Source organism: Monodelphis domestica, chromosome 2, assembly GCF_027887165.1.
Source record: "Monodelphis domestica isolate mMonDom1 chromosome 2, mMonDom1.pri, whole genome shotgun sequence".
NCBI lineage: Eukaryota > Metazoa > Chordata > Mammalia > Didelphimorphia > Didelphidae > Monodelphis > Monodelphis domestica.
Genome location: NC_077228.1, coordinates 212,277,635 through 212,292,882, shown reverse-complemented (window position 1 = coordinate 212,292,882; position 15,248 = coordinate 212,277,635). Strand labels below are relative to the sequence as shown.

Sequence of the window (15,248 nt, the reverse complement as noted above, 5' to 3'; positions counted from 1 at the left end):
AGGAATATTTATTGATAAAGATAAATGTATAGGCACAGTATGTGCAAAATAGAGCTGGGAAGTGCCGGGGAGTGAGGCAACTGGGGGCCCAGACCACCAGAGTCCCCCTGCCCTTGAAAGAAATAGGGATATCTTTGAAATATAGAGAGGCCAAAGAATATGTTGCTCTTCAACAATGAAGATCTAATTAGAGAGGCTAGATGAGAATCTACTTCCTTCTCCTCCTCCAGTCCCTTATATCTCTATCTCCCCACCAGCGTATCAAATCCAACTTGGACATCAGGACTCTGAATGTTCCCCGGGGCCTGCGGACTGAAATCACTTCTGAAAGATATATGAAGACAAAGACTGGGTCTTTCCACATCACACGTGGGGAAGTGGTATGTTTCCATTTTTTTTTAAACCCTTACCTTCCTACTTGGAATCAATACTGTGTATTGATTGAGAGTGGTAAGGGCTAGGCAATGGGGGTTAGTTAAGTGACTTGCCCAGGGTCACACAGCTGGGGAATGTCTGAGGTCAGATTTGAACTCAAGACCTCCCATCTCTAGGCCTGGCTCTCAATCCACTGAGCTACTTAGTTGCCCCCTATATTGGCAAGTGAGAGATGTACTGGCCACAGGGTTGGGGCAGGAACTTAGTCTAGGTTCAGGCCCTGATAAGGAGTTGGCCCTCATGGGTTTCTGCCCTGAATGGAATAGAATTATCCTCCAGGACTGAGGAGAGATCAGGTAGTCCTTTCCTATCCCACTGCCCCCAAACTTCAGAGAACTATGAGCTGCAGAGTTTAGACAGGAGAAGGCTCCAGTTCTGAGAGTATGACCATTTCCAGATCCTCAAACCTCAGGCTTCCTCTGCAAGGGTAAGTGGCAATGGACTGAGGGAGAGGCTGGGGATCAGAATGAGAGAAAAGGATATCTCTGTGTCCTGAACTCCCCCATCTACAACCAGATTCATTTATGTTTCTTCCTTTCCTATTCTTTCTTTGACTTTTCTCCTTCCCTTCATTCCTTCCTTCAATCAATAATACATCCACAAACTAAGTTCCTACTGTGTGCCAGGTATTATGCTAGGATTTAGAGGTACAAAAGTCCAAAGTGAAGCCGCCTCAGCCCTTAAAGAATTCCACAAACGTTAGAAGACCAGGCTGTTGGATAAGAGTATCCTGGGGTTCAAAAAAAAAAATGGATTTACGCCTCGGCTATGGGGGGTAGGGGGGAGGAAAAGAAAATGATTTATGTCTTTAATGAATAATGCTTGGAAATGATCAAATAAAATATATTTTAAAAAAAAGAAAATTTTTTTAAAAAGAGTATCCTGGGGTTCCTTTTTCTCTAGAAAAAAACCCCAAATGTCCACATGCCCCCAGGGCCTCCAGAGCACTTGTCCCAGCTGACTTCTTGAGGAAAAAGACCTTTCTAATGGGGCTCTGTTCTTACAGGGAACTTACCACATACAGCTGCGGGCCATGGAGCACATAGACGGGAAGCATGTGTGCGAGCTGCCTCTTGAGGACCAGACAGGTGAAATCCACCTGAAGCCTTCTTTCTCCGATGGGCTCAAAATCGATGCCGGCATCATCTGCGACGTGTGCCTTTGTGAGAGGGTAGGTAGGGAGCGCTTTCAAACCAGAGTGATATCTGGATAAAGGACCCGTGGAGCTAAAAGCCGGGAGCCGGGGTGGTTCTGTGACCGCTGTTCCCATGGGGTATGTGAACACTGCCTGCTGCCACCCTGGCTCTAGGCTTGGTTCCTTCAGGAGAAATAATGCCAGGTGGGGAGGGCTGGTCGCCACCAAGGGCCATGAAAGGCTAACTGACACCCCGATCTCGTTACAGCAAAGCGAGCCTCTGTCAGCCAAATGCAACTTCAATGGGAACTTCACATGTGGGCATTGTATGTGCAAAGAGGGCTGGTGAGTATCAGGGAGTGGGGCAACTGGGGAGCCGGGTTGCTGGAGTCACCCTGTCCTTGATGGAAAGAAGATAGGGAGAGCGGAGTCTGCACTCCAACAGGTCTCAATGCTCGAAGCACCAAGGTGTGCCAGACGCAGGAGGGAAGGTGGGGCAAGATGGATGGAGGGACTGGGAGAGAGCAGAAAGGGATTCCCCCTCCAAAAGTTGGCTTTTCCCTGGCCCTTCCCAGGAGTGGCAAGACTTGTAACTGCTCTACGGGCTCTACAAGTGACACCAAGCCTTGCATACGGGATGGGGATGACAAGGTTTGCTCAGGGCGAGGAGAATGCCAGTGTGGGCGCTGCGTGTGCTACGGAGATAGCCGCTATGATGGACAGTTCTGCGAGTATGACAATTTCCAGTGTCCTCGAACCTCAGGCTTCCTCTGCAATGGTAAGTGGTAGGGATTGAAGGTGAGGTTGGGGATCAGAATGAGAGAAAAGGATATCTCTGTGTCCTGAACTCCCCCATCTATAACCAGATCCATTTACGTTTCTTCCTTTCCTGTTCTTTCTTTGACTTTTCTCCTTCCCTTCATTCCTTCCTTCAATCAATAATACATCCACAAACTAAGTTCCTACTGTGTGCCAGGTATTATGCTAGGATTTAGAGGTACAAAAGTCCAAAGTGAAGCCGCCTCAGCCCTTAAAGAATTTACAATTTATGATTGGGGATGTAGAATCTAAGCAATCACCCTAATGCAAGTATCAGTAATATGGAAATAGATCTTGATCAATGACACATGTAAAACCCAATGGAATTGCGCATTGGCTATGGGAAGGGGGGGGGGGGAAGAATATGAATCATGTAACCATGGAAACATTCTAAATTAATTAAAGATTTTCAAATAAAGAATTTACAGTTTAACATCATGAGGGGCATGGATAGGCATAGTATGTTTGTGTGTGTCAATAGGTACAATATTGTGTAGATGTTTATATATTGTCTCCCTCTTAGAATGGGCACTCTATGAGAATAAGGATAATTTTTTTGCCTTTCTTTAAATCCCCAGTATTTAGCACAATGCCTGGCACATTGTTAGTGCCTAATAAATGTTCATTGTCTTGACAGGAGGAGAGTTATGTGTGAAGAATAGCTAAGGCTAGTTTGGCAGGACCCATAGGGTGTGTAAAGGGGTACCATGTAAGAAAACTGGAAAAATAAAGTTCAGGATAGGTTACGAAGGACCTTAAAAGTCAAAGAGAGAAGAATCCATTTTGTCCAAGCAGCAAAAGGGAGACATTGGGGTTTGTTGAGTAGAGGACTGACTGACATAGTCATGACCATGACTTAAGGAAAAGCAGCTGTGCTGAGGATGAATTATTGTAATAAAGAGATTTGAGGAGGCTATTTCAGTCTTCTAGGCATGAGGTGCTAAGGACCTGAACTAGTATGGTAAGTGATAGTGAGAGGCAGAGAAAAAGAGACAGATGCGAAAAGTATTTTTAATTAAATTAAATCAATTAAAAAGAGAATAAATAGGGGATGATAGCTCATGGAGATGGATAGATGAAGTGAGGGTTTTTGAAGATGGAGGAGAGATGGGCATATTGATAGGCAGTAGGGAAGGAACCAGAAAATAGGGAAAGATTAAAAATGAGTTTGTTGGCATTGAATTAAATTGAATTAAATTAATTTAATCCCTATCACCTAAGTTTGGCAACTGAGTTAATATGTATAGTGGAAGGAAATATGTAGAGTGGGAAGGTTGATCCTGAAGTTGCAAATACAGGTTAGATACTTGAGTTCTGTGGGAGAAATTCACAAAATTGTGCTGACAGGGTCTGTTGCAAATTGATGTTACCTAAGTTCAACTGGGTCCTCACTGGCAAGGCAAGCCTTCTATGACTTTCTAATTAATATGCTAAGGCAAAAGAGTAGTAAGAGCTAGGCAATGAGGGTTAAATGACTTGCCCAAGTAGGAAGTGTGATGTCAAATCTGAACCCGGGATTTCTATTGACTGAGTTACCTAGTTGCCCTTTCTTTATTACTGTAGAGCAGAGGTCCCCAAACTGTGGTCACATGTGGCCCCCTAAGGCCATTTATCCAGCCCCCACTGCACTTCCGGAAGAGACACCTTTCATTGGTCAGTGAGAGGAGGACTGTGTGTGACAGCACCACAAAGTGTGGCATCACTCACATACAGAACTACTTCTGGTGACATAATCTTTTGCATGGCGCCTTGTTCTGAGAGTAACTGAACAAGAACAAGGCGCCATGCAAAGGATTATGTGGCTGCACAATGGAAGACGCCAGCATGGTGAGCTGAGGAAGGGGATTCTGCACTGTGTATACTGCTGCCCGGTATAGTGGTGGCAGTGATGGGTCTGTGCAAGGTGTGACAGGCCCATCACAGCCTGCAGCACTGCAGCCTCTACTATCCCAGACAGCCATATGCAGATTTGTTCATAGTTTGTTTTTTTTTATAGTTCGGCCCTCCAACAGTATGAGGGACAGTGAACTGGCCCCCTGTGTAAAAAGTTTGGGGATCCCTGATGTAGAGGTCTCCCAAGCTCAAAATCTAAGCATCATCCTCCACTCTTCACTTTCTCAGCCACCACTGGCAATCTGTGGCCAAGGTCTGTCAATTTACTTTCCTAACATCTCTCATATATGCCCCCTTCTCTCCTCTGACCCTGCTCCCACCCTGGTGCAGGTTCCCATCACCTCATACCTAGCCTGAGGGTTGGTCTTGCCTGGAATCTCTCCCCATTCCAGCCCATCTTCCACCTAGCTATCAAATTAATTCTCCTAAAGTAAAAGTTTTACCATGTCAGTCCTCTATTCAGTAAACTCCAGTGGCTTCCTATCATGTCCAAAATGAAATATAAAATCATCTCCTTGGCATTTAAAGCTCTTCAAAACCTCTCTCCTCACTCAACTGCTTCCAATCTTCTTATACCTCATCATACACCACAAATTCTGTGATCCAGTGACTCTTCCAGGTATCCCTCAAGTCCCAGATAAAATCCCACCTTCCACAACTCAGCCTTTTCTGTTCCCCCTCAATGCTAGTGCCTTACCTCTATTGACTATCTACTTTTCTCCTTTATATTACTTGTTTGTAAATAATTGCGTACATGTTGTCTCCCCATTAAACTGTAAGCTCTTTGGGGATAAAAACTGTGTTTTAACTTTCTTTGTATCCCCAGAATTTAGCAAAGTGCCTGGCACAAAGTAGATATTTAATAAATAATTATAACCATTGCCTTACAGCACTCAATAAAAATAGAGAAACTCAGAAGAGGTATAGTTTTTTTTGGGGGGGAAATAATGAGTTCATCCCAGTTGTGCAACCCTGGGCAAGTCACTTTAATCCCTTTGCCTAAGTTACTGCTCCTCTGTGTTAAAAAATATTGATTCTAAGATGGAAGGTGAGAGTTAAAAACAATGAGGGAGAATAATACCACCTCCCTCCTAGGGTTTCTTTGAGGATAAACAAATAAAAATTTTAAAATAATGAGTTGTTTGGGGCATGTTGAGCTATAGATGCAAGGAACATATAGTTTAAAATGTCCAATAGGGATGTAGTGATATAGGACTAAGCTCAGGAGAGAGATTAGGACTAGATATTTAGATCTGGGAATCAACAGCAATGATAATAATGAAATTCACAAAGAGATGAAGAAGTCACCAAGAACCAGAGAGAAGAGGATTTAGGACAGAGACTTAGAGGATATCTACATTTAAGGGATGTGGGGCAGCTAGGTTCAGTGGATTGAGAGCCAGGTCTAGAGATGGAAATTCCTGGATTCAAATCTGGCCTCAGATACTTCCTAGCTGTGTGTCCCTGGGCAAATCACTTACATTTAAGGGATGTGCTATCCATGATGATTCAGCAAAGGAGCCTTGGAACAGAAAGGTAGGAGAAACAAAAGAGAGCAGTATCAGGAAAACCCAGAGGAATGTGAAGAAGAGAGGTGGTCAAAAGTGTCCAGAGGTCAAGAATAAGATTTTGCAATTAAAAAATCAAGGACTGGGAGACTGGGTAGTTCAGTGGATTGAGAGCCAGGTCTATGGAGGTCCTAGATTCAAATTTGACCTCAGATACTTCCTAGGGGTGTAATGCTGGGCAAGTCACTTAACCCCAACTGCCTAGCTCTTGCTGTTCTTCTGCCTTGGAAACAATACATAATATTGGTTCTAAGATGGAAGGTAAGGGTTTTCAAAAAAGAGAGAGATCAGTGGCCACTTTGGAGAATGAAATTTCAGCTGAGTAATTAGGTTAGAAGCTAAATCACAAAGGATTGAGAAGAGAGGAAGTAGAGGCAAGGAGTGTTGATAACTTTTTCTAGGAATTTGGCTTTAAAAGGGAGAAGATATATAATGATAACTTGAGTGTTTTTATTTTCTTAAGGATAAGGGAAACGGGAGTGTTTATAGGCAGTGAAGAAGAAATCAGGAGATAGGAAGAAATTGAAGACCAGATAATTATAAGAGCAATTTGATGAAGAAGGTAGAGAGGGAGTTGGACCCTAAGAATACAGATATAGAGCTGGAAGGGATCTTAGCTGTTATCCAAGGTAACCCCATCATTTTGCAAATGAAGAAACTGAAGATCAAAGGTACTTGTAAAAGGGTGATAAGATCCACCTCATCATCAGATTTTTTTCCCCTTTCTGCCTTAATAAACTTACTTACAGACATCAATAGTAGCTAATAGGTATTGTTATAACTTCTTCCAGTCATCATAATGATAAATTAACATGTGTGTTAATACATATATAAAATTCTTCTTGGTACCACCAAAAAGCTTAATGTTGGCTCTAAATATTTATCGTTAAAGTCCAGGGCAGTTGGTGTCAGGGGTTCACTTTTGTGCCTTTCCCTGTGCTAGTTCAGGGAACTTGTTATGCCCCAAATTCTTAGAACTCAGTAATCTCAAGATCCCAGACCAGGAAAGAAATCTTTACCTTCCATATCCACTGAGGAGAAAGTAGTTTGTTCTATAGAACATTTGGGGGGGGGGGGGGATCTCCTCTGGCTACAGTGTTTCCTCTTATTACTCACTCCTTTGTAGCTAACACACTCAGAATGCTGCTAGTCAGCTTATCTTTATCTAGATTAAATCCATTATAAAGCTACAAACTGCAAATAAAAGAGGCATTAGGAAGAAAGGAAACTCCCAAAGGGTAAATAATGCCATGCTAGTTCACAGGCAGTAATGAGGCAGGGCAGGAGGGGAAGGAGATAAAGAAGGGATAAATTCATCAGGTCCCAGCAGCTCAGAAGAGCACACTCAGGCAAACTCTCCTTAAGCCAATAAGTGAGCCAGACCAAATTCCGACTTCTCACAATTAAAGTCAGTTTAGCAGTCCATCTGCCAATCACTTTCAATCAACTCCCACTGCTGGCCAGCATCCATATTCTCCACATATCTCCACAGAGACCCAAAGTTCCCTAAGGGCCTCTCCTGCATGATTCTCATCTCTCAATAGTTCAGACTTCTTCCAGATAGGAAAATTAAACTTCCTCAGCAGCCCTTGCTGATGACATGGTCATATTCATAAACATATATAGTTTTAAAGGTTACAATACATAATTATCATTTTGGGTCCTTTTTGTTACCTTTACATTATTTCATAGACAATTTGCACAGCTGTATATTTTTCATATTTGTCATTTTTTATACATCAATATATCTCAGTATTTTGATATTCTTCAGTCACTGGACTTTACCTTATTTTTAGTCATTTGTTATTATTGTAGATATGATGGCTATAAACTTCTTTGTACAAATAAATTTTTCCCTCTTTTGCCTTATTTCTTTTACTTGCTCTTTTTCTGGGGCCTCATTATGGTATTGAAGTGACATTTGGGTTCTCAAAGCCTGTGCCAGCAGTACACAGACAAATTCTACCAAACAGAAAAGACTTTTAAGTATAGACTTGGCAAGAGACTTTATGCCTGTTGTCCCAGGAACAACCTTGTGAAGTCTAGAGATTTTTATTATGGAAAGTTTCCATTTGGGGTGTCTTTTTTTTCTATTCACAGAAACTCATGAAGAAGACTGGGATCTGTGTTAGTTTAGGGTTCACCCACACTAATGAAAATCAGAGTTCCTTGGAGTGTGAAAATGTAAACCCATATCTGCCATTTGGGTTGCTGGGAAAATTACACTTTCTGGCAGCCTTCATGGTCACTTCAGAGTTACAAAAATACAAAGTACTATTTCTACTACCACCACTTCACCTTCAGCCATGGGATCACGTGGTTAGACAGTGTGACCATTTTGGTGGCTTTGTTGCACAGAATCAGATTATTTTTCAACAAAAACAACCTTATTTTCTGTCCTAAAAGCATTAAGACAGATAGGCAAAGGCTAAGCTACAGGGTTAAGGGACTTGCCCAGGGTCACATAGCTAGTAAGTATCTGAGGTCGGATTTGAACCCAGGTCCTCCCAACTCTAGGCCTGGCTCTCCATCCTCTAAGCCACCTAGCTGCCTCTGAATTCTTTTTGCACGTATTTTAACACATAATTATTTTATAGAAGTTTTACTTTCTTTCCAAGATTGAAAGCTCTTCAAGGCAGACAACTATGAGCGCAACTAGATATTTTACCTAGGGCAAAAATAATAAGGGAAACTATTTGGTAGCAGCCAAGAAGATAGACATTCTGCTCTTGGGAAGACAGCATTTCAGCAATATAGAGTGTAAGTGATAAGCTCCCATGCATTCACAGGAGTTAGAGAAGGAAGTTGCCTCTGAAGGAATGAAGGGATATTGAGGCACTGGAACTCTGGGAATGGTATAAAGGATCATGAGATATGGGGAAGATTGTCTCCAGACATTTATGAATAAGAAGTAGACCAGCCATCCTGGAAAGAAGCTTACTTCCTCATCTTCCTTGTGGTGCCCCAAGAAAAAGTCTTAGTTACTCTGTTGTCATTATGCCTCTGCATAAGCATTTTCTGTATCTTCCCCATAAACTTTAGCAGAGAAATGCCTGGACATATACCAGTCCTAGATACATTTATTTATTTTTTGTTTATTTTTAAATTTTAATTAATTATTTAAGAAGATTTTTTCATGGTTACATGACTCATATTCTTTTCTCCCTCCTCCTCCACTCTTGAAGCTAATGAACAATTCCACTGGGTCTTATATGTGTCATTGATGAAGAGCTATTTCCATATTATTAATATTTGCAATAGAGTGATTGTTTAGAGTCTACATCCCCAATCATATCCCCATCAACCCATGTGATCAAGGAAATGTTTTTTCTTCTGTGTGTCCACTCCCACAGTTCTTTCTCTGGATCACTAGATATATTTAAGGGATTGGATGAATAGATGGATGACCCTTACCCCAAGTCTATCCCTGGCTAGATTTATAATCGTTCTTCTTAACCCTTAGCTGTCCCATAGCTAGCAAGGTTCGACTCCCCTTGTTTTCCCCATTGGGCAGCAGACTGGACAGGAAGTATGAGCTCTTTTCCTTTCTTCACCCTCCCTACAGACAGGGGCCGCTGCTCCATGGGCCAGTGTGTGTGTGAAAGGGGCTGGACAGGGAAGAGCTGTGAGTGTCCCCTCAGCAACGCCACCTGCATCGACAGCAATGGGGTAGGACTGGGAACTGGATGGACACAGTCATTATGGCTGTATCAATCAGATGAGCAGAAGATATTCCTTGGGAATGGGTATTGGGAATCTCTTAGAGGTTGGGGCAAAACACCAGAGAACTGTAGCCATCTCTGCTACCCTCTGGAGAGAGATTGGGAGGGCAGAGGCTTGTGAAGTCTTCTTGCCAGAAGAGCCTTGGCTCCTGGATAAACTAGGACTCTCTGCGTGCTGAGTGAGGGTCAGGGTACTGGATCCTCTTCCTGCAGGGCATCTGCAATGGGCGAGGCCACTGTGAGTGTGGACGGTGCCACTGTGACCAGGTCTCCCTCTATACCGATACCACCTGTGAGATCAGCTACTCCGCAGTGAGTCCAGAGTGGGCCTGGGCAGAGGGAAGGAGTGGGGCTGGGGAATGAAGGAACACAGGAGTAGGGCTAGAGGGTGGGAGGCAAGACAGGATCAAACAGGCTCTCCTGAAGGTGGTTGTTCTGGGGTTTAAGGAGCCTCTTCACCCATCCAGCCCCATCTCTACCTGCTTCTCCATTCAGGTACCCCTAGGGGTATGCGAGGACCTGCGTTCCTGTGTTCAATGCCAAGCCTGGGGCACAGGAGTGAAGAAGGGACAGAAGTGTGATAGCTGTAACTTTAGAGTGAAGATGGTGGAGGAGCTGAAGAAAGGTAATAATAATAATATGAATTAATAATAATAATTTTGCTGTGAGCAAACCCTAGGGAGGTTGGGAGAGGACAGGGGAGAATGGCCAGTAATACCAGGGATGGGCAAGATCTGCCCTCTGGGCTAGGAAAATTCTCAGAGTAGCCCTAGGCAAAGCTGGGTACCCAGCAAAGCGCCTTGGGACCTCCTTAAAGTGGAATGTCTTTCTCAAAGCATGCCCAGCATATATCCTCACTGGGCAGTGTCTAGGGACTCAGACCACACTTGCCCTTCCCATCCACTCAGAAAAACTTAGCCAAGGCAGATTCCCCCTAGACTTAGACCGTTGCCCCACTTGCTCTCTGGCATAGCATGCACTTCCTTACCTTGTCCCGCTCCCATCCTTGGAGAGGGAACTGAGAGGCAGGAGCCATATACATAGCTCAGGACTCTGCCTAATGAATAGTATGTGGTGTTGAATACAGCTGAAGAGGTGATGGAATACTGTTCCTTCCGTGATGAGGATGATGACTGCACGTACAGCTATACCGTGGAAGGGAATGAAGCTATTGGGGCCAATAGCACCGTCCTTGTGCACAAAAAGAAGGGTGAGTAGCATTCAGGTCCATGGAGAGAAATGACCTAGAGCTGAGGCTAAGAGAAAAGAAAGGGGGGAGCTCTTAGTCCCAAGTGGGACTAGGGGGAAAGGTTTATCCAGTTACCTAGAAATAAGTTGATTTCCTTCTGTTCTTCCCCAAAGAATTCCCCCAATTCACTCTTTTTCTTCAAACATTTACTTTCTGTCTTAGAATCAATACTAAGTATTGGTTCCAAGGCAGAAGAGCAGTAGGGGCTAGACCATTAGGATTAAGTGACTTGCCCAGCATCACACAGCTAGGAAGTGTCTGAGGTCGTATTTGAACCCAGAGACCTCCTGACTTCAAGCCTGGCACCCTACCCATTGAGCCACCTAGCTGCAGCCCCACCCTCAGCCCCCATAGTTGATCTACCTGGGCACGTCACTTACTTCCCTCTCTACTCCTCAATTTGCCAATCTGTAAAATGAGATAATTAGACTAGATGATTCCCAAGGTTTCTGACAGTCCTGACAGACTGAAATTCTATAATTTTTTTGTTTTATGATTTTCTCCTTCCCACCCCTCCCCATCCTACAACTTTTGTGTCTGCCCCTGGTCCTAGACTGTCCTGGAAGCTTCTGGTGGCTCATCCCCCTGTTCCTCTTCCTCCTGCTGCTCTTGGCCCTGCTGCTTCTGCTCTGCTGGAAGTACTGTGCCTGCTGCAAGGTAAGCCCCCCATCTCTAGCTCCCCTTACCTTCCTGACCCACTCTGCTGGACCATACTCACTCAGGGCCCAGCTTTACCGTGTCTCTCAATATGGTTCCAGATCAATCAGTTTATCAATCCACCAACTAACGTTTGTTGGATGCCTTGTGTGTGCCCTGCATTATGCCAGGTTATATGAGGATATAGAAGATGAAGGCCTACTTTTTAAGAAATTAGACTGATCAGTTGCAGAAGATGATCATAGATGAGACGATTAAAAACAAAACAAAATGGCAGCAAAGAGATGTAAAAGATATATGCCTTTGATATAACACTAAGAAAGGAGGTAGAGGAGGGCAGCTAGGTAGCTCAGTGGATGGAGAGCCAGGCCTAGAGACCAGAGGTCCTGGGTTCAAATCTGGCTGCAGACACTTCCCAGCTGTGTGACCCTAGGCAAGTCACTTGAGCCCCATTGCCTAGCCCTTACCACTCTTCTGCCTTGGAACCAATACACAGTATTGATTCCAAGACAGAAGGTAAGGGTTTAAAAAAAATAATAAAAAAATTTAAAGAAAGGAGGTAGAGAGTCATGTAGTAGGAGAGGAATAACCAGTGGACAAGCCACCAATCCACTGGTCCCCACGAAATGTCAAGAGAGCTAGAGGAAGAATTCTATTACACTGGGAAGACGGACACCTTTGGAGGATTTATGGCAGGATGTGAACAAGAGTTGTTCAGGATGGATGGGATGCAAACTATGCCAATGAAAATTGTATCCATGCTGATCAAATCACAGCTCCACCCATCCATCCATCAGAAAGTATTTATTAAGTGCCTTCTATGTGCCAGGCACTATACCAGGTGCTAAGGATGCAAGGAGTTTGCAACCTAACCAGGAGAAACCATGTGTACATACATGAGGATGTCCATAAAATATGCAAAGATAACAGGAAGTTACCAAGGGTGAGGGAGGGGTTAGGAAGGATGACAGCATTACCAACTGGGGAATCCAGAAAGGTAGAATGTGGCACTTCAGTCCTGAAGAAAACAATGGTATCTAAGAAGCAGAGGTGAAGAAGGAATGCAAAGAGGATAGTAGGCCAATATGGCTGGACAGTTGAGTAAATGAAAAGGCATAATATGGAAAAGTAGGTGGGGCAGCTAGATAGTGCAGCAGATAGAGCACCAGGCCAGGAGTCAGGAGAACCTGTGCTCAAATCTGCTCTCAAATATTTACTATCTGGGTGATCCTGGGCAAGTCACTTAACCCCAATTATCTGGCCCCTAACACTCTTCTGTCTTAGAATTGATTCTTGGACAAATTTGGTAAGGGCTTTAAAAAAAGAAAAAGAAAAGTAGATCAGGGCCTGCCTGTGAAGGGCTTATAGGATCAGGGGCTCAATGAATTAACCAACCAACCAATAAGCATTTAAAAAAAAAACCCTTATCCCTTGTTTTTATTTTAGTTTTTTTTTAACCCTTACCTTTTGTCTTATAATTAATACTGTGTGTTGGTTCCAAGGCAGAAGAGAGGTAAGGGTTAGGCAATGGGGGTCGAGTGACTTGTCCAGGGTCACACAGCTGGGAAGTGTGTCTGAGGCCAGATTTGAATCCCAGACTCCCCATGTCTAGGCCTGGCTCTCTATCCACTGAGCTACCCAGCTTCCATTAAGCTCTTACTATGTGCCAAATACTGAGTTAAGTGCTGGGGATCCAAAGAAAAAGCAAAAATGATCCTTGCCTTCAAAGACCTTGCATCGTAGCTATAGACCTAAAAGGAACCTCCGAAGTCTTCTAGTCCAACCTTTTAATTTTAAGAACATGAGAGTTAGAGAAGTAGCCAGGAAGATCTGAGTTCAATCTGACTCACTTTCTAGCTGTGTGATCCTGGGCAAGGTCATTTAATCCTGTTTGCCTCAATTTCCCCATCTATAAAATGAGCTAGAAAAGGAAATGGCAAATCTGGCCTCAAATACCTACCAGCTATGTGACTCTGGGCAAGGTCACTTAATTTTGTTTGCCTCAGTTTCCTCATCTGTCAAATGAGCTGGAGAAGGAAATCGCAAACCGCTCCAGTATCTTTCCCCTAAATGCACAGAGCGTAAGACATGACTAAAACAACTGAATAACATATAAATCTGTGAGTCATCAGCCTATTGACAATAATTAAGCCCATGGAAGCTGAAGAGATCACTAAGAGAGAATGTAGGAAGAGCATCCAGGACAGAACATTAGGGGATACCCACATTTAAGGGATGCGATATGACTCATGATCCTGGCAAAAGAGACTAAGATGAAGTAGTCAGACAAGCAGAGGAAGAATCTAGAGAGAGCAGTATTGGGAAAACTCTGCTAGGTTGGGGTCCGAAAGGAAAGAATATCCAAGACAAAAGTGTCAAATGCATGGGAGAATCAAGTAGGATGAGGATTGAGAAAAGGCCATCCAATGCAGATTCTACAACTAAGAGCTGACTGACAACTTTGGAGAAAGCATTTGAGTTATGAAATTAGAAAAAAAAATTAGAAAAAAAAATGAATCAATTGAGTTATGAAATTAGAAACCAAATTGCAAAGGACTGAGAAGAGAGGAAGTGAGGCAGTGAGGGTAGAGAGGTCTTCCCCAAGAGTTTGGTTGAGAAAGACAGAAGATATGGAATGACAGCTTGAAGGGATGATAGCCAAGAGTTTTTTGGAGACTGGGGAGCAACTAGGTGGCTCAGTGGATTGAGAGACTAGAGAGAGGAGGACCTGAGTTCAAATCTGACCTCAGACACTTACTAGTTGTGTTACATTGCCTCACCCTTGCCACTCTTCTGCCTTGGAACCAATACACACTATTAATTCTAAGACAAAAGGTAAGGAAGGGTTAAAAAAATAAAAGAATAAGGAGACTTGGGCATGTTTGCCTGCACTGGGGAAGGAACCAGTAGATAGGGAGAGATTGAAGATTAGAGAAAGAATGAGGCATTCTGCTAGAGAAGATAAGAGGAGATTGAATCATGCATATATAGGCTGGCTTGGTGAGGAGAAGGACCACCTCCACCAGGCAGCAAGGATAGAATAGACTGATGATGTCAAGAGGTTATGAGATGTCGATGATAAAAAGCCCCCAGAGAAGACCTTAATTTTCTCATTAAAGTATGAGGCAAAGTCCTCAGCGGAGGGGATAGAAAAAGGGGAAGTACTGACTTGAACTGAAGATAGAACATCAATTAGGGAGGAGTAAAGGGATTTCCTTACCGTAGTGAGGGTCCAGTGGAGATTAGATAAAATCCTTCCTTAGTGGCTTCAGTCAATAGGTTTGCAGGACTTCCTCCAGCTCTGTTCAACAACTCAAATAAGAGCAGAGGAGGAGGGATGTATAGGGATTAGTCCAGGGTTTGCAAGGAAAGACTAGTCATGGGGAAAGGAGCCAAAGGATTTGAGAACAGAATGTTCAGGATGTGATAGGGAGGATGTGTTGAAATTTACACCATTGAAGACTGGATCCCCACAGACCCATCCATCAGTCAATTAGGAAGCATTTATTGGGTGCCTGCTATGTGCCAGACACGACTAGGCACCAAAAATACAAGGATATTGCAACCTATCCAAGGGAGACAAGAGGTACATATTGTGGATAGAGCACTAGGCCTGGACATGAAAAGACTTGAATTTAAATTCATCTCAGACTCTAGCTATGTGATTCTGGGCAAGTCACTTATCCTCTGCCTTAGTTTCTTCACCTGTAAAACAGGGATAACAATAACACCTACCTCTCAAGGTTGTTGAGGCAGCTAGGTGGTGCTGG

At 43.5% G+C, this 15,248-nt stretch overlaps 1 protein-coding gene across 6 annotated transcripts in view; it reads left to right on the top strand.

The window, feature by feature from the left end:
- Nucleotides 1-15,248, top strand: part of ITGB4 (integrin subunit beta 4) — a 50,845-nt gene that overhangs the window by 14,358 nt on the left and 21,239 nt on the right. For all 6 annotated transcript variants that reach the window (XM_056817130.1, XM_007482639.2, XM_056817133.1 and 3 more), the window contains exons 10-18: nt 258-380; nt 1,442-1,606; nt 1,839-1,915; nt 2,146-2,348; nt 9,416-9,519; nt 9,786-9,884; nt 10,068-10,197; nt 10,660-10,782; nt 11,375-11,478. In XM_056817130.1, coding sequence (XP_056673108.1) covers nt 258-380; nt 1,442-1,606; nt 1,839-1,915; nt 2,146-2,348; nt 9,416-9,519; nt 9,786-9,884; nt 10,068-10,197; nt 10,660-10,782; nt 11,375-11,478 — 1,128 coding nt within the window. The remainder of the gene's footprint in view (nt 1-257; nt 381-1,441; nt 1,607-1,838; nt 1,916-2,145; nt 2,349-9,415; nt 9,520-9,785; nt 9,885-10,067; nt 10,198-10,659; nt 10,783-11,374; nt 11,479-15,248) is intronic.